This window comes from Cyprinus carpio, chromosome B7 (genome assembly GCF_018340385.1).
Source record: "Cyprinus carpio isolate SPL01 chromosome B7, ASM1834038v1, whole genome shotgun sequence".
In the NCBI taxonomy this organism is placed as follows: domain Eukaryota; kingdom Metazoa; phylum Chordata; class Actinopteri; order Cypriniformes; family Cyprinidae; genus Cyprinus; species Cyprinus carpio.
In genome coordinates this window covers 32,729,578-32,754,069 of record NC_056603.1, presented here as the reverse complement: position 1 = coordinate 32,754,069, position 24,492 = coordinate 32,729,578, and the positions used below count along the sequence as shown (strand labels likewise).

The following is a 24,492-nucleotide window of genomic DNA, read 5'->3' as shown; positions in this document are numbered from 1 at the left end:
GAGAGAGAGAGAGAGAGAGAGAGAGAAGAGACTAACTTATACGACAAGTCTTTTATGAAGCAGTTTATGCACCTGGTCCCCTGGATGTCTCCATGGCCATTCTGTATCTTCTGTGTTTCATTACGGGGCTCACTACACCCAAACTTCAGCTGCCCCTCTCTCTGCAAACCAATCACCCAGAACCCAGAATTCTGCTATGTCTATGCCCCACCAAAGATTATCGGTCATCAACATCATCAGATCACCAACAGCAGGCCTTGATAGAAAAAAGAAAGCTTTGGAAAATATGTGGGACTCTCTGAGAGCCAAAACCCTACAGACTTCAGCCGCACTATTGAAGCCAGATGTTTACTTAACTGGCCAATTTTGATAAATGGTGTAATGATAACCATTATGCATTGGGGTAATTTTATATCAGCACAGCACCACATTGTTTTTCTTTTGCAGCCAAATAAACTCTGTTTGTGCCCACGGCCAGGTGCTGGTTTCGACCTAATTGATAAGCAGACAGCAGGACCATGGTTTTCATGTTTTTCCAACATGACATCCACAAAGGCCTAAACTGTCTTATTCTCAGGCCTCAGTGAACTATAGCAGAGATGCTGTGCTATGATACAAAGTGTACTTGGTGCTTATAGCTTATCTGGGGGACTCTGGTGTGTATTTGCTTCTTTTTCTAGGTGTGATCAGTCTAGCTTTTGTGTGCACATCTTCCTATCCATAAAAACTTGAACACTGGTTAAGAAAAAAGCATTTGTCCTGCACATAGACTGTAGAATACCCAAAATACCAAGATTTGCCTGAGGCTCCCATCCAGTTGTTTGATGTTTTGGCTATGTTTGGTTTAAAGAAAACCACAGAAGGAACTGTTTCAGTGTGATTATATTTCCCACTTGAAGCAATATGGGACATTTTATTTTACCTACAAACAATACACTAGTTTCATATCTGGTCATTGATATAGGCTATTACCTCTTCAAGAAAAACATACTGAAGCACAGCAAATGTGCAAATGAAAAAGCAATGAGTCCCAACAACAGTTGCTTTGTAGCAGAGCTCATTTTATTGTTTAAACAGTTTTGCATAGGAAATATATCCACTTCCAGTAATTGACTGCAGTAAAAACAGCTGCTAGCAGTATAGGCTGGATATAACAGTAACAATCACAAAAAAGTCAAGCGTTATTTACACTCATTTTTTAATCTTGTGGCATTTTTAGCCCCTGCAACAACTGCAACCAGCTCAAAGGCAAGGCAGTGCCTACTGTTTATAGCTGTGAAAACGGAAAAGCTTGAAATCAACAGAAGAAAATAAAACAAGGCCTTCACTATACAGCTTCTTGAAGGACACCTGTTTTCCTTAAACTGTGAGTAAAAGCACAAAAACTTGATAAAGTGATTCTATAATGTACATTCAGAACATACATCAATATTTGCATACAATGCTGTGTTTCCACATCACTACTAATAACCGTTATGACTTTACAACATTTGTTGGTGTTAGTGTTGTTGACATGCTATAAACCCACCTACCATAATACCACTGAATTTGCAATGGAAGCAAAAGAAAAAAGAAAAAAACTCTGCTGTGGAGCTGGCAATCTTTTTTTTATTGTTTTATTTTTATTTTTTTTATATCTGACATTTTTGTCATCTACTATAGCACTAAGTGTAGTCTAGGAAATACACTGCCAAACTATTACTGGATCTCTGTTAAATAGAGACTGGGGTATCCCATTTGACAAAATTATCCAAAATCGAACAAAGCACAAAAAACAAAAACAAAACAAAAAAAAACAGAACAGAACAGAACAGAACAGAACAGAACAGAACAGAACAGAACAGAACAGAACAAAGACAGACAAAAATAATAAAAAAAAAAAAAATAATAATAAAATAAAAAATAAAAGCAGAAACGTTTGGGGGGATTAAAACATGGGAAGAGGCATCCCATAAATCCTGTGTTGACTGTTTTTTTGTTTTGTTTTGTTTTGTTTTTTTGTGTTTTTTTTTTTGTTTGTTTTTGTTTTTTGTATTCCCTAAAGAATATGTCATGTTTTCATATTTACAATGGGAAGTCCACTGAGACTTTGAGCTGAAACAGGCACTGCTTGAAATATTTTTCTTTCTTTCTTTTTTTTTCTTTTTCTTTTTTTTTTTTTTTTTTTTGGTAAACATCTCATAATATGCTGGTTTTTATGTTACTGTTATGTCAATGATCACTCATGCTGTTGTAAATGCCCTAGAAATGGAAATATGAGAATAGATGTGGACCAAAATGTCCTTCTGTGATTTCCCTGCACTGACGCACAGAAGAGCTGAAAATACACATTGCATGAGTTCCACTAGTCCTCCTTGCATAAGTTACTTCCATGTGGCTTCTCAAAAGCCATGACCTTGGCTTTTACAGCTTTACCAGGCCATCGCCTTACTGCTTTCAACAACTGAATTCTGCAACAAAGACTATTTTCTAAAAGATCAGCCCTTTGAAAAAAGAAACTGCTGTTTATCACTACTATGGCGAGGGGAAGTGCTCCAAGCTACTTTGACAACATTCAGTCCAACTAGATACAAACACTGAGGCTAATAAGAGCATCATCACTAGCTAGACGTAATCCAAACAACAAACAATGTGCCAGTGAAAGGGCTAGTGGGAACTGCAGAAAGTGCAAATGCTCATCTGTTTTCCTCCCGTGATGGCAACATGAAAAAGACATCTGTGGGTCCACACAAAGGCTTCTGGGAGTACCGAGCCTGCCCTGAAAAGTATGCAGCATCCATTCTAACATGTTCATCGCTGCCCATGGCAGACATATGTAAACACTGCAGAATGGAGGTGCCTACGTCCCGGTGTCTGCACAGCAGAAAAATCTCTGTACATGGTGTGATGGGTCAGCCTCTATTGATGGGGGAAATAATGCACGTTTTATTTTGCACAAGACAGCAGAACAATCTGTGATGTTGTGTAGCGACATTACCCTGGTATTTTTTGTTGGGAGACTCAAATCAGGTGGCTTTATACTAAAGTGACTAGGAGTTCCCCGACGGATCAAAAACAACAACAACAACAAAATAAAAAATAAAAGAAGATAATAAAATAATCAAAATAATGACCCTACAAATTTTAACATTATTAATCTTGTCCTGTTTTCAGTATCACATAATCACATCACACACACTCTATGGCCACACTAACAAAACAACACTTCAAACATTTATGAAATGTCTCAAGGATCCAAGTTACTCAACACAAAAAACAACAAAAGGCCTTCATCATTTTGTTTTAAACATTTACAGTCCCATACAGGAATTCACTCCACTTTATAAGTACAGGAAAAAAAGAAGAAGTAAGAATTACATATTCAACCTTTTTATGTACTGTATCGGACAGCTGTTAAGTCAGAACACGAATTTAAAGTCAAAACAGTTTTGTATTTTTTGAATGCTTTTGTGTTTCACTAAAAAATATGGACATCACTTAAATTCACGAATACATGTCAAAAGTTTTTCTTTTTACAAACGGGGAAAGAGAAATTTACAGTGTACACACTTTTGTCAACAAGGCAGGTATTTCAATAGAAAGAGCCTCATGTACTCTCCTCTCATAGTGTCAGAATCATCTTGAAACACACACTGACGTATTCATCTACAAACACAGTGCACAAAACTGCCAGAGCTGATTTTCAACCCATACTGACTACTACTGAAAACTATTGCTATTGCCAAACTATTACAATGGCCATCAAGATGACCCCTACCTATGGCCTCCTTCACGTCTTCCAGCATGAGAATGACTCTATGACCCTGACACTCCCACAACTCCAGGAGGAAATGCACTTCAGTGGCACTGCCAACGGCCAGAAGGCTGCAAAGCACTTATTTTTCGCAAATGAACAACAATAAAAAGCTGAAACAGTGCACATTGAACGGGGTGGCTTTTTTTCTAGCTTAATCACATATATGACAAAAAAAAAAAAAACATCTTGGTGAACAAGGAGAGATTCAGCTTGACTTGAGGTCTCAGAAACAGACTGAATAGTGATTTAAGGGCTACAATTTAAAACCATGGTGATAAGAAGTGTTATTATAAAGAGGCCATCCATTAATTGATGCTGGTAATGCCCTATTAAGCAAAACGCCTGAGGTTTTTTTTTTCTTCTTCTTCTGTGTTTAACTGAAAGACACTATGGGTGGATGATTGCCTATATGCTGTAGGTGCAAAACCATTTTTTTATTTTTTTATTTTTGTGATCCTCAAGACCATAAGAGCATTAAGTTGTTCCCTTTCACCGAATATTGAAAATAACTACATATAACTTGAGATCAATTAAAAAATTGATTCTCCCCATGGGGGTATTCGTCTATGGACTATGATGTCAATAAGGCTGTAAATTTTAACACTTCAAAGGGAAGAATAAAAAACAGTGAAATTTACTGATTGTGACAGATCTAACACGCAGTAACTTGCGTGACTGATTGTAGCGCATTTTATAACAAGTCACTTGTTTGTAAAAATTTAAGGCATTTACTTGGGAATTGCATATAGCTACATTGTTAACCGGACAAGGTGAACAGGGTAGGGAATATATCTGAAAAAAAAAAAAATGCCAGTATTTAACACTTTGCCCTAGTGTGCATAATTCGCCGGTGATTGTCACTCTCAAGTCAAGCTGTCTCCCCTAAGAAAGTCATCTTCTTCCGAAGGTCAAACTAGCACCCCAGGTAGGAAGTTTGAAGGAGTTTGTTAGTCACAGTAGACAAATCAGTGACTTTGCAGCCATATTAGACCAAATAGTGCCTTCTTTGCAAACATGCTTCAAAGTGTAGAAAAAAATCCTCCCCTTACAGAGAATACAAAACAAACGTATCTCTCATGCACCTCTCTGCCTTTAGGTACACTCAAGGGAAAAAAGACCTTGTCGCATACTGCATAGAAAGCAGTTCCCACTTTGGTCAATGACCATAAAAAAAGAAAGAAAGAAAAGAAAGAAAGGAAAATAACAACAGTCAACAACAACAACATCATCATCAACAACAACATAGAAAGAAATTAAATGTTTAAACTGTGTATTTCTGTACTAGCTTCTAATAATCTACATAGCTAAAAGCACTACCTACAGTATATAGGCAAAATGTGGTATTGCATAATTCTTATAAATCTGGACCCGCCCTCCCCAATAATGACTGGAAGATGGAAAAACAAACAAACAACACACAATTCAAACAAAACCAAAAAATGACAACCACCAAAATACTGAGAAAAAAGAAAATAATAATAATAATGCTGGTTGATTATAAACTTTAGAACGGCAACTATACAGCCTTGATACGCAATGTAAATGTGAGATAAAGTAGTAAATGAAGCTAAAAATCAATGTCACAATTTCATCCAGAGTACAAAATATTTATCATCATAAAAATGTTACTTTTTCCCCTAAAACGGTAATAAATGCAGCAAAAACAAGTGTAGTGATGTTTTCTATAGTCGAACGCAAGGCACGTAATGTGGACTATATATTTTCGTGCAAATTAAGATTATTGGAAAGATTAATTATATAAATATGTCTGATTGGAGAGGCAATGGCATTGCAAATGCCAGAAGCAATCATCGATTTCTGGGACTGCGACAGTTGAAACTACCAAAGTGGGTTTGAAATAAGCACCTTGAGACCTCGCCTCAACCTGCAAGTTAGTGTTGAAATGAGTACAGCTTTACACATACACATCACCAGCCTGCAATCCTCTTGTTTCTCATGATATCAAATGTAAACAGTAGCTTTACAAGCCAACATCTGACTAAACATGCATACTAGATTGGTGAGTAATATGTAAAAAAAAAAAAAAAAAAAAAAAAAGCCATTTTATACACACTGTGTGTCTGAGTCTTTTTTTTCATCGACTTTATGTTTTCATTTTAATAAATAAAAAGAAGAAAAACTACCCGCATGTTTGGGTACGGCTCAAAGTAAGTGCTGTCTTGTTCGTGTTCAGTTATGCTCACGTAAACGTTCGCTGTCAATCCCACTTTTCTCTTCCACCCTCAGCTTTCCCGAGTATCCCGAATCAAGGATGCAATTTTTATTTTTTATGATTTAGGTTCATTTTAAAAATGTTGTCGTTTTTTTTTTTTTTTTAGTTAACATTTACTCCCCATTCCTTTAGAGTCTTAGGGCAGACAGACTGTGATAGCTTCCCTTCAGTAAAATCATTTAAATTGCACTTGCCTCTTGTGAGATATTGTCTTATTTTTCTCAAAATTGTTTTCGAAGGAAATTAAAAAAGGGTAGTATTTCTTACCTAGTAATTCAGGCTTTTTCTTTCCTTAAAGGAAAAAAAGTTTTCAGAGTTCTTAACTCTGGATAGGAAATTCCAACCTTTACCTTTAAAGAAAATTAGTACAAGATTGACATGATTACATATTCAAAAGATTTTGCACCATGGGCAAATTAAATTTTGAGGGTAATATGAAAATAGAAACATTCAGTTCATTGAAAATTGTTCCTATGGTTATGTAACGAATACGATGAGCCTTTGTTTGATGATAGTTCATTCCAATTGCAGCCTGCTTTACAAACCATCCAATCAGCCAGCCCTTGTGTGATCGCCCCCTTCTAAATCATTTTGTAAAACTAGTAATCGTGACATGAGAACAAGAGAAACACTAACAAGAGACTAGCATGTCATGCATATACAGTAAGGCATCTAAAGTTTGTATGGTAAAGATCACAGTATCTCAGTTCAGGGACTTTCTTACACAATGACTGACTGGTGTGGAGTGGCTCATATCAGAAGAGAACGCTTTGACCCAACTCACTCTACTGCGCTAAGCCAATGTCCTTGAGAGGCTGGGACAAAGGTCCATGTCGATTGTATAAGTGCTGCTTGCTGGTTTGTCCGAGGACCTGTCACTCCTGGGTCCAATTTTAGGCCCCCTTTAATTGCTTGATTCTGCCTGGAGGAGGGGTTCACCAATGATGTTTATGCTGTAATTCTGGACATTTGTTGGCAGAATCGGAGTCCCGTTCGACACTTGGAATGGAATTAAGCTCGCCCAGGTACCAGGACTGCAGACACACAGGGGAAAGACAGATTATAAGAGTTATTAAAAAAAAAATCTAATATATTACACAAGATAAATGCATTTGACTGATCGCAAATAATCACAAACAAAACTTACAGTATTTATTACAAATACTGTTTACAAAGTAACTCTAGATGCCTTACTGTGGGCATGAAACATACACAGTTACATCACATGTTTATTTAGTTTTTATTAAACATCAAATTATTTATATAACAGTTAATAAAAGAGCCATGTCAGGTCTAGACTTTTTCCACTCTCTTTTAAAAAATACCCCTTTCCATTAAACACACACACACACACAAATAATATGAGTTCAGGATTGTGTCAGAGAACAGGATATCCCAGAGAAACAAAGCACCCATAATGCAAATGCATGGGGGAAGTTTCCCCAAGAACACGCACCCATCTCAGCTCCCTGCAGCTGACACCCACTTTCAGATCAATAGGGTTAAGTCAGCGAGACTGTCTACAGAACTTTCCTATCTGCATTCAGCACGTTAACGACACAACAACACGAGACTGTTAATTGCGAGCCGTGGTGCGAATCGCGGCTGCAAAAGCACTGGGGTGGACAAACAGCATGTTGTTCCCTGGGGGGAGGACAGGGGAGCTGAATGGTGCGTACATGTGTCGAATAATTAGACAGGCCAGAATCCAGAGCCCCGGTATGCCCCCCTTCTTTTCCCCAGCCCTGGTCTGAAATACCTGTCTCACCCAATCGCCTAACACAATCTTTCTGCTCACAGATTACAGGCTGTACTCTTGCTCTGTCAACAGTGCCCGGCACACACAGCTACCTCTTTGTCCCCCCCCCCCCCCACTCGTTTCTTTTTTGCCCCTGAAAAAGAAAAGGGACTGGCACGGGGAGGGGTGGAGGGCGGTGGGCTGATTGAAGGAGAAGGAAGGAGACTGTTGTGTGCAAAGACTTTTCCCTGGGTTCACTGCTTTGGATGCAGGTGCAAAGCTTTAGTGGGCTTTTCTTTGGGAGTTTGTTGTTTGTTTTCTGAGGGGGAGACAAGGGCTAAAGCCAGTGGCTGGTGAAGGACAGGGACCCAGCGGATGTGGAACAGTGACTTTATTCTTCCTGAGGTAGCCCGGGGTTATACGGCTGCCTGTCACCCTGAATGCAAATATGGCTTCAGTCTGAGATTTACACAAATCACTTGCAGCCAATGCCTGAAATCTTGTTTAAACAACAGAGCTGCAAATTATGATTTCAGCGCAAACTGTGTCAGACTTTAAGGAGAAAGAGTCACAAAGAGATTCACAAAGTTTTTTTATCATCTGAAACCAAATCAAATGTGGACTAAACTCTCTTTAAAAAGGGTTAAATATATAACAAGAAGGACTAACTGGGCTATGTCTTTCTTCTTTCCTGCAGCCCCTCTGCTGTCCTGGCTTGCTAGAAATCATCTAACAGGAAACTAGAGATTAAGTGTTTTAGAGATGTGGACAGGAGAGTCAGGCTCAAATCAGACTTAAATCACTGTTTGGATTTATGACTTGACTTGCTAAGTATTAAAGTACTTAAGGCTTGATTTTTACTTTGTTGCATTTACCTGACTTGAGCTGATGACTAGAGTCTCGTAATTTCCAATGAAAATTCTTTTTTCCTCCTATTTCTTCCAGACTGAAAAAATCAAGCAGTTATGTACCAGGTAGTGATATTATCTACCAATACCTAGTAATGAAAATTCATATTTGCCATCACAGAAAAAAATGTACAGACTTTGTGAGCATAAGAGTTTTCTTTCTGTTAAAACATTACGTTAAATATGTAGTATTCAATTTTTTTCTCTTTCTTTCTTTCTTTCTTTCTTTCTTTCTTTCTTTCTTTATTTCTTTCTTTCTTTCTTTAATACAATTAAAGGTGTCTTGCTAACCAACCTTTATAAAAAGACTATCATTTTCATATTTTCATCTGCAAAAAAATCCAATCAACCAGTTGCAACTTGCAACTTTTTTTAATATATAATTCTGACCAGTCTTGCTGTTAAGGAGCTGGTTCATATATACAAGAATCCCAAACACAACATAGTGGTCTCTTAGACAGGGAAAGTGAGCACAAAGAAATAAAAGAATCTGGCAAAAGGATCACTAATGGGCCAGAAAAAAATAAAAGCAGACTACCACCCATCAAGCTCGTAAACTGTCTCATGCACTACTGCCCTAAACTTTGCCTTTGCAGAGCATCAATAAACAGTGTCTGATGGATTGCCATGGAGTGGGATACTACCCCTTGTTTCCCAAGTTCAAGGTTCAGTCTGGTGTTACCTACTGTCTGGTTTCCCCGGCTACCAGACAAGCGCAGATGTGATGGGCCCCTTTCACATGGGAGTTGGGTGTTATGTGGGATAAAAGGGAGAACAAACAACTTTCCTCCCTTATCAGATTCTTGCTTCTACACGAGTCGCTTATGGGTCTCTCATCTCAAAGGTCCACCCTCCTGCAGGAGCAAGCATGGGCCTGCTTCATTTTGGAATCAGATGCTAAATTAGATTATCTAATGCCATTTTACTGGATTGCTGACCCAATTCCTACAGGATGGCAACAAGCAAGTCTGGCTTGAATTCAATTTGTTTTGAGCTGTGGACTGGCATGCATCACACTGCGGCACTGCAGCTTTGCTAGTACATGCAACCGACAAATCACATTTCCAATGTCAATGACCTGAAGTCAATTCTTTAACTGCATTAGTCTTCATCTGAAGCACACAGCACACATTCTGCCTCTATCAACTGTGTTGCAAGTTTGTTTTTTTGCAGTTGACAGAAACATAATAATTAGTAAACTTTTATTGAATATTTTAAATGTAACATCTGTGCATTGTTTTTCAATGCTCAGTAATGTAAGCCATAAAAAAAAAAAAAAACTAAAAGGGTGAGCCACTGCTAGGGAACATTTTCCCCTCATACTCCGTGTGGTCTATTAGGAGGCCAGAAAAGGGGCTGGAAAGAAAGCAGGGGCCTGTAACCCTGATGCCTACAGAAGGAAGTGAGAGTGTGTTCAGTGCGACTTTGCTTTTCCAAAGAGTTATTGCAGTGAGGAAGTGCTGAGCAAGTCCTTTCCCACAGCAGAGACCTGGAGAGACTACAAAAGTGGAAGAAAGAGGATATGGTTCAAGGACATATTGCTCACACTAAGCCCACCTTACACTAAGATTTGATTGCATATAGCAGCAGTGACTACTCTTAGAATACATGGCTTTCCCTTAAAATGCCATAAATATATGGCAATGATATAGACTATAATATATGAATAACAAAATTTATAGGCACAATATATTTGTGTGTACACACATATATATATATATATATATATATATATATATATATATATATATATATATATATATATATATATATATATATATATATATACTGCATGTTGTAATGCTTACAGTGGATTCAGAAAGTATTCAGATGTTTATCTTCCAACAGACATTCACCCTAAGCACACAAGAAGTTATCACAAATCAGTTTTTTTTTTTTTTTATTTGGAGAGTGTAGACTGATGTGGAGAATAAATTAAAAATAAAAAACATTTAGCCTAAGGCAGCAACATAAAATTTGTAAGCCCTGTATGATGCATTATCATCTGAAGAGGGGATTCAAGAAATACAATTTTCTTTAATTGATCTTGCTTCCAATATAAAATCTTTTCACTGTTAAGCATTTATTTAAAAAACAAATGAGAACAGTGCAAAGCTTTAATGCAGAAGGGCAGATGAGGTTATTAACCAGAGTAAACAGTCTTGACTGCCTCAGCTTTGAAAACCCAAGCTTAGCGGTGACCTTTGCAAATATGCAGTTCTCTCCTGTCGGTGAGCCTTAGACAGATGCTGCTGCACTAATGCTGGAGTTCTGCTCTTTGCCAGAAATAATCATCTTTCTAACTTCCTGACTTTCAGGAAGGTAATGATGTTAACCATTAATTTCTCTGATTAATGAATTCATCAACTGTTCTTCTTTATAACTACAGTATACTGTAGTTATAAAGAAGAAAAGTTGATGAATATAGCCTACTTCCAGAAGTCAGACAACAAATGTCAAGGGAGGCTGACTGAAAGTGTGACTTTCAAAATATACTGCTAAATAAAATCATATAAACAATAAACAATATTGTCTGGGCAGATGGGCAGAGGCACATAAGGTGTCAGAAAGCAAGTCTTGCCTCTGAGAACCATTTGTAAAAAATGCTGTCTGTCAGTAAATGAAAAAATAATAATTTAATAGTTTTATGATAGTTTTTAACATGGGATAAATTCATCTCTTAGTGAAATTTATGTCTTATGACTATTTTGAAACAGGTAACAATAGATCAGGATGACTGGCTATAGTCATCCAACCTCCGTAAGTTTATCTCATAAGTTTATCTTAGTATAGCTTTTTCTCAAATATTTTTAGCAGCATTTGGTGAATAAATTAGTAGATTTAACTTGAAGATGGCTCTAGTGTGCTGTGCTTTAGCATGCTAAAATAACTGCTTTTTGCAAGTATATCAAAGCCTCTGAGAAGCTGTATCTCTAAATGCATCCACATGTAGCACCTACAACCATCAAATCCAACAATTTCAGCAAATAAATCTCTCATGTTATTTCACTGTGAAGTTCCTATGAATTTGGCCGCAGATTGCTCATCCAGATGTTCACAGTCTTGCAACAGCCTGAAAAAGGTTTGTGAAGTTCCCTTAATGACACTTTGAGAAAACAAAGTTTAATGAAGGGCAAATGAGATGGACCTAAAACATTTGGAAATATAGTTAGAAGTCAAAATGCAAATAAGCACATCAAATTTTCTATAATGTTGTCCGCACATCTTTATCTTGAAAATTTTATGACAATTTTAGCCATTATATAAATGAGTGATGCATTAATGGCCTTAAACACAAATACATGAACAAAATTCATCACAAATACACTTCTTGCTTTTGTCTGTATTTTTCTTTTTCTTTTTTGTGATGAGTGTAAAAGCACAGAAAAGGGGGGGCTTGATCTGGACTGGATTGGAAGTGGTGTTGGACAATTGCAGATATAGGTTGTACATGGTAATATTTAATGGAGAGGTGGGTTGAAAATAAAGGAAACGTTTACCTTTGCCAAGAAATCCCCAAAGCCTCCTCTGAGCCATATGACCTGATGTTTTGATTCACGGGCCAGTCACAAATCCTCAGCTGTCAATCAAACACCTCTCAGTCAGACAACTGGGCTAGCACAACGGCACTAACACACATTTAGCATGCAACAAGACCTGGAGCAAGACCTAAGCTCATCTCAGCATATATTCTTACATTTATCTGATGATAATCTTACATGAATAGATTAAGATAACATCATCACTAATGGTCAGGATTAATAATTCTAAATTAGATCTTAAATCTTACGTTCTGGGCCTAATTGAAATTACAATTAGATTCCATTAAAGAAAGTTGCCATCAAAATGTAAATAAACAAAAGGCAATAGTCACAAGTGTCATGCAATACCATTAGTGGTCAAATTATTAAACATCCTGAAAGCAAAAGAAGGGGTTAGTATACAAAAATGGGGGCTGGGTTACATGGAAGCTATTCATCTATCCCAGAATGCACTGGAATGGGAGGAGGCACATGCATTCCAAGTGGTACATGCAGTTACAATCACTTAATTGCTGTTAGAAATTGTCAAAGCATCCTGTTTTCACTGAAGCATACCTTGAAACATGCTATGTGAGAGACTGATCTTGGTATAGTAGAGTCAGATTGTTTTTGGTCACAATTGAATAAAACACCATTTTTTATTTTTATTTTAAGGGGAGACACTGCAGGCAAAAGCACAGTTTTTTCAAGCACCTGTCAAGTTTGAGATTTTGGGCTTTTTGGAATTTCATAAAGTCTTTTTTTCAGACTAGTAGAAAGAAAACATCCAAAAGACACTGTTTCTATTAATTGCACTTTTATCTATTTGTGTCAATAGATTTCAATTACAATACATATTCTTAAAGGCCGTTAAAGGAGTTTTTTCTCCTACACTGAGCCATAAATCTAATTTCAGTAGCACTTACACACACCAAACTTAATTTTTTTATTCCTGTCTATATCCTGAATGTTTTTAAAGAGAGATTTGTTCATATATAATTTGCTTGATTATATACAACATTTTAATCCCCACAAAATTGTGAAAATATAGTGTTTTCTGTCCGTTCTAAGCATTTTCTGAATTATGGAGAGACAAAAATGAGATACCCAAAATTCCCTCTGTAAAAACTTTTGAGTCTAATATGTCAAAAAAATTAAACAACAATCTTGAAACGGACATCATCCAGTGTTTAGATATTTGTACTAGAAATATTCATATTTCATTAAATAATGACTCATTTGCATATCTAAACCTAACATTTTAGAAAAATTGTAATACAAAAATTTTGCAATTATCAATGTAATCAATCAGCTGGGTAAGTAAGGCAATAACTATTAGTTACAGTATTTTTTTTTTTTTTTTTACCCTATTCACCTGCAGTGTCTCGCCATATGTCAATGTGGATGAGCGGGGGAAAAATTAAATAGTCATATTTACACACAAGCATGCAACAAGCTGTATGCATGAAAGTGTGAGAAGCCATCCACAAAAAACAACACCAGAGTAAATCCTGACACTTAGTGGAACATTCCATTTGCTAATGCCACCCTGTCACATACAAAAGTGGTAAACGAGCCTTCATCAGGTGCAGCCACTCTCTGAATATTCAGTGGCACACTGTCAATAGCTCTTGCCATTCCTGGAAAGCACCTGTACACTCCCAAATCAAATCCGTATTCTGTTGCAATAAAACTAGGAAGGTGAATTGATTTTCTATTTTTACTTCAAAGATTAATGTTCAGCCGAAGAGTTTTGGGTGGCTGAAATGCACATAGTCGAATATTTAGTCTGATAATCTGATATTTCCCAGGGTGAACGAAACATAAATCAGGTGAGCAACTCCTAACACGGAACTTCAATAGTAACTTGGGGGTCATGTCAAAAGTTGGGGTTGTAAGATTGCAATGTTTTTGAAAGAAGTCTCTTATGCTCAGGGCTGCATTTATTTGGTCAAAAAAACAGTAAAACTGTTATATTGTTAAATATAATTACAATTTTAATATATTTAAATGCAATTTATTTTCTGTAATGGCAAAGCTAAATTTTTAGTCTTCAGTGTTACACGATCCTTCAAAAATCATTCTAATATACTGATTTGGTGCTCAAGTAACATTTGTTATTACTATCAGTTTTTATTATTACCAATCTTCAATATATTCGATTATATCAGTATACCTCATTGGTGCTGTCAAAATGATTTACAATGAGTAAAAAATCTAGTTTTCTGAAGGTTCCAAAGCAAAGTCACCTAGCAACATTGCATTGTTTCCTCCACTTCCTTTCTTAATATGAATTACTATATTAGTAATCACAATATAGCCATTTTATTTTATCTTTCTTATTAAAAATCAGAACAGATGCAAAAACTACAACAGCAGAACAAATATAAGAAAGAAACAAATAGGCCTATGCATTACTTTTTTTTTTCTTTTTCATTTTACATCTAAACAAAAGCATTCAAGTAAGGAAAGCAAATAATCAAATTGTAAAAATCACTTTGTGTCTTTATTACAAATAAACTGATGATTAAAACTACAAAAGCAGCTCAATCAAGAGCTGCAAAAACTTTTTTATTATTGTTAGATTAATGAGACAGATGGCCTATATAGTAAGTCCTACTGTACTGCATGGATCTAATATAATGTTACACATCAGATGTTTTCCCCAAACAGTTTATGATAACAGATTATGTTTGCGTGAATAGCCTATTTAAATACTTTTATTTTGTGTATACAGAGTGTGTATATTTATTGGGATCGTGCACTGGCGGAAGCGCCTTTATGTGCGTGATTTAAATGTCAGTCAGTGGCAGCGCGAGAAGCGAGCAGAGAAAAAGGTACTCCTCTCAGAAAACATACAAATAAAGATAATTTTAGATGTTTAATAACTATTTGGGGCACTGGGATTGCTAGACGAGGGCTTAATGAACTAATTTTGTGAAAACCTGAAATTCAATCAAAATCGAAATGTTTCCCTTTTTTCGTCTGTACGTTTACTCAAAATTACACGCATTCCGAGTAATTTTATGCCAGCGCGAGTCACATACATTATTTTACCAAAGGATTCTCTGACGGAGAGAATTTTATTCTCTTAACTCGAACTTTTGAAAAAAGTGCCATTAAAGTTTGATTTGTTCTGAAGAGTGACTGATAGAAAAATATGTGAGGTATTTTCACATTGCTACGTGCGGATATCCACCTCCGTCAGTACTGCCAACCATACTTTAACGAACTTTAGCAATATGCGTGTATGTGTATGAAAGAGAGAGAGTGAAAGAGAGAGAGCATTCTCGAGTGACCTGCAGCCAGAAAACAATGGCACTGGGGCAAAGTCTGAGGTCAGCTATCAGACTGTTTTGGTAGTGCACATTCCTTCATCCTGTTTTGGTCGACCTCACACATTGAAAAAACACTCACTCATACAATATGTGTTGAAAGGCTCCTAGTTGTGTTGTATTGCGTGTATTCTCAGTGTACAATTTTACTGAGGATATTAAGAGTGGAAATTAAGAGGTGATTTCAGGTTTTCAAATTAGTTTAAACAGGTCGAAAACACAAACCACATATACACTATAAAGTGTAAGAAAAACTAGAAAAAATGTTACTTGTTAAAAAAAAAGTTTCTATATTGCAGATATACCTTGAATTTTAACCTAAGCACAAGTGTGATGTTTCCGCTTTCTCTTTTATTTTAGTAGCGGTCTCATGTACAATGGAACATCTAAAACGCCACAGTGACACATAAAATGCCATAGTTTGTTGGCATTAAATGCATAATAGGCTCTAATCTCGAGGTCGGTGGTGTTCTCATCACGGGTGCCATCTGTCACTGGCACCAGAGTATCACAAAGGTACACCACGGCACAGCTAGCACCTTCACAGCTGTTAGTTGTGGCTGCTTTAGCATGTTTGCATCTGATAAAGCCAAATAAGATTGTGATCACTGGTCGAGGGTGAGACGGTAGGGAAGGGCTGAAAGAGAAAGGGAAGAACCCCTGGGGAAAGCGGCTAATGAAATCTTCTCCTCATTGGTGTTTTCACAAACACAATACACAGGGGTATCAGTCTAGAGCAGGTGCTGCTGGGTTATGTGCATGAATGCTCATCTGTCATTCTCCCCTGTGTGTTTGGGTTTGGAGTAAGTTGTGAATGAACTTGATTTAACAACAGTGCTATCATGATGTTCACACTATAAGGACATCTGTCAATAAATGACCTGCTATCTATCTGATGCATTATAGATATAAATATGCACATCTAGCTCTACGAAAATCATACCACCAAATCATTAGACAAAACCCATGTCCATTCATTAACTGCACTTGCGATCTATTTTATCTTCTCTTTATCTATTTATCTTTTTGCAGCCAAAAATAAAAAAATTAAAAAAAATAAAAATAAGATTGGGTGGAATGATATATAAGCATACATATTGTTTTTTTTTAAATGATTAGCTTCTATAATTTGATAATCTAGAGTAGTGAGTAATATTAAATAATATTATTTAAAAAATTTACTTTAAGCAAGCAATATATATTCTTCATACCCAACGTTTATGTTTATCAGCCAGGTGGTTTCAGTTATCATCTAAAGCTGATAAACTCAAAATAGCCAAATATTGGCCTGTCATAAATTTGGGCTAATTATTTAAATTCAGAATTTATGTTGTAGGTCTCATTTGGCCTTAAATTAAATTCTGAATCCTACTTTCTAGATAGTAAGCCTTTGAAAAGCCAATCCCGGTTGACCACTAAAGCTTTCTTTTTAGGTCCAGTGAACACATGGCCACAGCTCTATGCAACACTATCGCTACTTTGGATACATTTTCTTTATGGCTTATCAGAGGAAACTGTCCGTTACTCTAATGGCCACCATCCGAAAGCTGCCACTTCACTGTATGAGCACCATATCATACAGTGTCATACATCATGTGTGCTGCGACAACAGACAATAAGCACATTATATGAAGGAGAAACATCTCAACATCTCACATAGGGGCTATAAGCATACAGATGGTTCTCGTAAATGAAATAAGCTCGAACAGTTGCTATGGGACCAATAGGAGGAGTGATTATTTATGTATGGACACACCCGATTGATTTACTGACTCCGGTATATGGAGGCTAAAGACAAGGCATGAATGTTTATGTAATGGAGTCATTACAGTGATGGTGTGTTTGAGCATATACAGAGACCCTCTCTATGCTAGAAGAGAAATACAGGGATAGAGAGGGAGAAAAAGAAAAAAGGAAGAAAGGAAAGTAAGAACAAAAATGAAGTAAAGAGAGAGAAAAAATCTTGGATTTGAATGAACAGTCAGAGAACGAGAGGAGGCTTTAAGCAACAGAGAGGAAGAAAGAAAGTGTCCCGCTGAGCGTCTGGAGCTTTCTCAGTTTCCAGACGGCCTAGCTGAGCTGTAGGCAGCACCCTGCCCCACAGCATGCTGGGAAAGGAGCGCTACGGGTCTGTAAGGTGACGCCACGGTGACGGCTGTAATCCATACGCCCCACGTGTCACACCGCACGCTCTGACAAAAGCCCAGCAGGGGAACACAGGTGTCAATACATCTCATAATATCCTATGATAAATCACCCAGAATAAAGGCTGCTGTGCACGGGAGACATTATTTACCCAACGAAAGCGCCTGCTCAATGGCCGCAGGTTAACTCGGGTCGGGACTGGCTATACAATTCTCACTTTCAAGGACAAACAAAAGCTCCGGCTCATATAAACATGATGGATGGTTGATATATCATCCTGTCTACATCGGATCCCTCTCCCGGTTAAGTGAACTCGAGGTAAAACAAAAGGCATTAAGCAAGCCGTATGAGACGCTACAGCAGCTGCGGTGCCTGTATGCGATACCTGCTAGAAGATATTCTAATCACTCATTCATCCATCTCATGCATTGAACCACTTTTATCAATATCAGTTCCTCTTCTGTCCATAGCTTTGAACTTCTGCATTTTTATTAAGTAATTCTCAATGAAGAAAACAGATTGTTTATTTATTTATTAAATAAGGCCTGCAGCATTCTCACTGTTGGTGAGCTGTGCATTTCTTGGCCCTGTCCAAGGATGCCAAACCAGAGAGTAATAAAAGCGAGGCTTGCCATTACTGTAACTCAGGAGCAGGGCAAGAGAAAACCACTAATTATGATGTCGCCATGTGCAGATGAATTCAATTAGAGGAGGGTGGAAAATACTGGCCTCAGACCAGCCCTTTCATGCTGTAGATGACTGTTGAACGCGCACGCGCACACACACACACACACACACACACACACACACACACACACACACACACACACTATACTGTTACTCTTTTACAATACTAAATGTTTTGCCAAAAAAGATCATTTCACTAAATGCCTTATAAGCCAGCCCCGACATAAACCGAATCACTCAAGTTAAGTACTGCATTTAGCCATATATCATTATGTCCATCTGAAGACAATGCTAGCTATTGTTCCGCAGTAGTTTTAACACTGCAAGACAAGATAAATTTTATGCTGGAATGGGTCTCAAGGGAGGTGATCGCAATAAAAATTCAAGTTCAACAAACGTCCCCTGCTGTGTATAAAACCATCAATTACTTTTTAACATAAACTAAATGGTTGAAAATGGAATGAAATTGGACTGTCTAAAACGAATTTATACTGAGTATAAGCATTATGTACTACATATTATGTATGTCATTTCAACATTTCTACAACAGCCCCAAAAAGTATTTTGACACTTTGAACACTTTCTGGTTGTCAAATGATGGTGGAGCATGTCCTAACGTGAGGCACCTGTGGTTACTCTGCTAGGACACCTGTGTGTACTTGAGGGCAAGTTACCTCATACACCCACTAAAATCAGACTGAAACCAGTTGGTTAATCATAGAAAGAAAAAAAAAGTTCTGAGAAAATGTCTAGCATCATTTGTTGGTTTGATATTTTGTATTAAGAGAGTATTTATATGGAAAAACGTTATAAAAGGTTTAGTCTTAGCTTATTTCTGAGAATTTGGACTCTTTATCTATGAATTTATGGAAACCAACAGATTCCACATAAAAGTGACATTCACCCACACTTACAAAAACCATAAGCCTCTAAACGTGACTGTGGTTACAGAGCAAGTGGAAAGACATGCTCAATAACAGTGGCTAACAGAGAAAATCTAGACAGGAATGTCTATGGTATTAAATACTTTCTATGCAGCATCTCAGAATATGCTATGTGCCCAGCAGACACAGTTGATTAACAAATGCTGACACAAAACAAACTTTCAGACAGCAGGAGTTTCCTCCTCATTCTTTCTCAACAACCCTGTATCTTTACACGGCCACAACAGTGCCTAAACTTCATGACCACATTAATTGATGGGCTACCTGTCTGACAGCTCTGACCCCTGTTGGGAATACAGAACAGTTGGATGGGGATTTGAGGGAGAACAGGGGAAGGGACAGGTAAGGATCAAAGAGAAAGGTAAAGGGGATGAGTCATGTCTCACCTGTTGCTGGTGAAGAAAGGCTGGGTCTCTGGAGCTCAGTCCCACAAAACGGTTGGCAGTGGGAGTGCCTGGAGCAGAATAACCTACATATACCACACATGTTCAGTCAGTATTAAATATATTAATACAGCTTGTGTTGAAAAGTTGACAGTATTCAAAGGTTTGGGGTCTGTATTTTTTATTTATTTATTTTTTTAATTACAATTTCCACAAAAACACTATGCAGAACACTGTTTTCAAATGTGATAAGAAATGTTTCTCATCATGACATTTCTAACGGTAGTGCAGAAGCGAGATTAACTCACCTTCTGAGGATGTGGTGATTGGCTTGGTGTCAGCCATCGAGAGAGACACTGGTCTGACAGTGCCATGGTGGGGCGAGGGGGCCAGCACCGGCGTGAAGTGACCGGGCACTTTCCCCAGTACCTGGCCACTGCTGTTCGGGAGGCATTCAAAGAAAAAGCAGTCCGTTAACACACCAGGCCAAACAGTGACATGTTTTTAAATTAAGCTAATGATCATGTTAACACATTCATGCAATCTTTTGATGTTCTCCCATCTTCCAACACAGGTGCTAGACAGCTGAATGTGCATTTTTCATGACTCATTCCAAGTTTCTACAAAAACCAGAAATAGAGGGGGTTGAGGGAACACAGGATGGAGAGGCAGACACAGAGTGAGCGTCTACCTCCTTCCACTCCTGACTGCAGGAGACAGACTCGACTGAATTCACATAGCGGGGCCCTAAGTTCAAAACTCAAACAGGCCTTTATGAAAGAGAATGGTGTCCATGGGGTTCCCCAATGTGAATAGAATGTTTAATTAGGGTGTAATATAATCTGCGTTAAAGCAAGCATAAAAACATCCTGGCTCCCATCCACCCGATTATATGCCCCGTGTTATTTGCAGAGCGATCGCCCCCCACCCAAGCGCCGGACCCCGGCAACGGCAAATATTTACGACCTTTATCGTTCCCTGCGGTTTCTCCCGAGTAACAGTTCCAGCGCGCTATGACTCGTCCAGTCTATGAGCCCTTTGTTTACGGTTCGAGCGGTGGGGATATAAAACTCGGTAGTATCACGACCTTGCTTCAGTCACACAGTGAAAGAAGAAATCCCTCAGACAATCAGTGTCGTGTTTCCCGACAAGTCAAATTACAGCAGATATTTCTTACACTGCTTTGATTATAATTCCTAATAAATTCAGAATTATTTTGGAAGAACAATGGGAGAGTGGGACTGTGTTGTGTTAATGCTGATACTACACTAAATAAGATAATTTTACTGAATTACCCATAATAAAGTAACCAGGTTTTTCTGTTGATGTACCACACTTTTTCACTTTTTCATACAAAATATGCATCAACTGCTTTCAAGCAAAAGATAACTGTAAGTATTAACCATCCGCAATATCTTCCAAAATGAAAGGAGTTTAAATTTCCCCTTAACAAAATGTTTGGAGAGGCTTGGCCTTTTTAAAGATTTTGTGGTACTAATTAAGATGAGTGGGACGGTCTGAGTTGCTTGGCAGAGATGCAGAAAGTTCTTTAAAATGTGGCCTAACCAAAAGCCCCATCAATCACCTGCTAAGGAGGAGGAGTTAGCCACCATGACCACAGCACAGTCCAAAAAAATCAGCATGTTTGAAGTCCTTCAATTAACAGGAATGAGGTAAAAGCTTTTCTTCCTTTTTTTTCTGCTTCATACTACATACTTCATTATGAAGACATAACGGCCTATATGATGGTATTGAATGATATAATAGCACACTAAATATAATAACTATTCCCACTCATTTTTTATGAATTCTTACTTTAGGGAATCTCAACTCTAGTAAAACATTCAATAACAGTAGTTTTCATAGAGTTGGAGACACATTGAACGCATATGTGTTTGTGCTAATGCGCAGTGGCTGCCCTGGTTGGAGTGTTTATTGACTTGCTTTTGTTGTTGCGTTTTTTCCCCCTCTTTCTTTTCGTTCCCCTTCGCTTCATTTACGCCGCTGCTGATAAACAGAGTCACCACAGCGATGGAGAGCTGTCATTTGGCTCTACACTCGGTTCAGAGCTGATTTAGACAAGGCGCCGACAGAGAAAACCACTAATGATTTTGTGTTCGTTAGCTAAACTGGGTCAATTACCGTGCTGAAATAATGTGGCCTGTTAATCAAACTTGAGCCTGATGCAGTGGGAACAACCAAAGACACCAAGACAGACAAGCAGCCAGAGGTAGAGGCAGAAAAAGAAGTAAATGGTGCTAAAGCACCTTTGTGTTTACAGCATGTGCTCTTACAATGAGGGTCTCATTAGTTTTAGGGGTAGAGCGGCTTTAGCTTGCAGTATGGTTAACACATGTGACAATGATCATGATTGGAGTGTGTATGGCACACGTGATACAAGTATGCTATACATGTGAGTCTGCTCGTCTGTGGAAAAGGAGCATTTCAACCGAGACGTTAAACCAAAACCCTATTTTAACAGCTGGTATCTATTATGCTTTGTGGACAATGCACACACAGTCACAAGATTTAAAGGCTCCGTTCCAGTACAGATAAACTGTACTAATTATGTATGATTGCATTAGGGTTGAGGTTAATGCACATGTACGTTAGTCTTTTTTTGCATGTACGTGAGCATTCAGTACTTACCTGGCTGCTCTGTGGGCTGGACGGGTCGTAAGGCTGCATGTAGTTCTTGAGGGAGTCGGGTGGGTTGAGGTGCGGCGGGTAGCGGATGGCGCCATGAGAGATGTAGGGCGAGGGGGCCGGGGGAAGGATGGCAGGGGCTGAGAACTGCAGCGGAGGTGGACTCCTGGTGGAAATTACTGCACACGCAGTGAGAACAAATACTTTACTAATGTAAACATGTAAACTCAATGAAAAAAAAAATCATATCGGAGGAAATTCCCGCACCAAAAAAAGTAGGAGTTTTTTGGATTCCAAAAAAAAGGGGAGTTGTTAGACACCCTAGTCTGCAGAAAGTGCCGATCAACAGTTCTCAACAGTTCAAACTTCTTTTTGTATGCTTTCGTACAGTTGGTGACAAACTGTCTTTCCACCCCGTATTTTGAGGCAGAATAAGCATTCAGAATGGTGAGCAAAATTTGTTCAGGTGCAGAATCAAGGAAAGATTGTGAGAAGTATTTTTAGAAGAGTCATACCACTGTGGCCAACGGTGGTCAGTCCTGGGTGGTGATGTTGGGGGAAGGTGCTGAGCCGAGGTGAAGAGTCTTGTGGAGATGTGGGGCTGAATAATGGCTTCTCTGGCTTCTTCATGGTGGGAGAGGACATGTCTGCTGAAAATAAAAAAGACAGGGGAGGTCAGATATAAGCTTCTTGCACAAAGCATTAACAGTGTAGAAATGAAATCTACAGGATGAGCAGAAGTGCACATTTTTTAAAATTGACTTAAAAAAGAAAAGAAAAAAGTTGACTAAATCATCATAAAAATAAACTGAACTGAGCGCCCAAGTAAACAGAGTCAACAACATACTGACACGATTTCTTTTGACATTTTCATGTCTCATTATGCCATTTCTCATTTGCGTTCCCTCTCTGTAGTGCAATGCAGTGTAAAATCTATCTAGTTTGATTGTGTAAGGAAAACATTAACTTCATATCTGCTTCCAACAAGAGTCAAAAAAGTCTCTTCATCAGCAGACATGGAGGAGACATAGTGCTTGGCCTGTGTGTCTCTGGCGCTGCTCCCTGACAATCATAGATGAGATGAGAAAACAGAAAAGAAGGGGAGGCACACATAGTCAAATCAGAATAATAAAATAATAAAAACTGAGGGAGGGAGCCGCGAGCTAATGACATTTCAGCAAGCACTATTCATGATGTCTTAGAATGTGTGTTTGGGCATGCTCAGATGCTATATACTGAACTAAATAAATGCTCCATCTCTCTCACTCTTTCTCAGTCTCGTTGTGATAGCAGGAAAAGGGTAAATGATCTCACAAAAAAACACAAAGGCATTGGAATGTAGGGGGATTCCATGTGCCTGTGTGTCCTTTCATGCTCCAAAATGAACTTTTACCACTACAGCCTCTGACAAGACAATTAAGATTAAAATTAAAATTCAGCTGGCAGAAATTCTCTAACCAAAAAAAAAAAGAATTTTGTAGTTTTTTTTTTATTTAATTCTATTTTTAAAATATTTGGATAATTTTATTTTAAAATGTATATTAAAATAAATAAATACATTTTTAAAGAGTCATAAATGCCCTGCTCCATATAGAAAATGATGATCACATAAAACAATAAAAACAAAGTTTCCTAAACATTATCTATGCAGTTGGGGCATTTTAACAAAGAGCCTGGATACACTGTTGGCTGTATATGGTTATGGATTATATGGATTTTTTTTTTCTCAACAAAATTTGGACTGCATTTTCTTGTATCAACATGTTCAAATTCAACAAAGTTTTTGAATAATATTTTTGTCCCACCTGTAACAACAGAACATTGAAAAAATGTAAAAGAATAAGCTGTTCGCAGGCAAAATGGTGCTCCCTCAGGAGTGTATTTATGTGTGTTTGAGAAGAGAGGGGGGGGAGGAAAGGAGTAGAGAAGGAAGCTGGGAGGGATACTGAGAGAAAGAAGGTGACAGGAGGAAAATTTGCTCTCTCAAAAACCTTCACAAAAAGCCTAAAGCGTGTGGAGAAAAGGGATCAACAACACGCATCAGGTAAACATATATATATCTGTTTGTTTGTTTTTTCAGGCCGCATCATCAATTCCTAGGGCTGTTCCATACCAGAGAAAAAGAGGAGAGAGTGAGAGCTTGGCAACTGAATTAA

General features: G+C 37.9%; 1 protein-coding gene across 8 annotated transcripts in view; it reads right to left on the bottom strand.

The window, feature by feature from the left end:
• Positions 1-1,040: 1,040 nt before the first annotated feature.
• The window catches only part of LOC109059989 (nuclear factor 1 B-type), a 90,733-nt gene continuing 67,281 nt past the window's right edge, over positions 1,041-24,492 (bottom strand). For 3 of the 8 annotated variants that reach the window (XM_042728367.1, XM_019077146.2, XM_042728370.1), the window contains exons 7-12: positions 22,852-22,986; positions 22,340-22,515; positions 19,999-20,137; positions 19,694-19,776; positions 12,176-12,255; positions 1,041-7,063 (exon numbers count right to left, since the gene is read on the bottom strand). In XM_042728367.1, coding sequence (XP_042584301.1) covers positions 6,934-7,063; positions 12,176-12,255; positions 19,694-19,776; positions 19,999-20,137; positions 22,340-22,515; positions 22,852-22,986 — 743 coding nt within the window. In that variant the 3' untranslated portion in view covers positions 1,041-6,933. The remainder of the gene's footprint in view (positions 7,064-12,175; positions 12,256-19,693; positions 19,777-19,998; positions 20,138-22,339; positions 22,516-22,851; positions 22,987-24,492) is intronic. The other 5 variants (XM_042728368.1, XM_042728369.1, XM_019077145.2 and 2 more) reach the window with 4 other exon arrangements.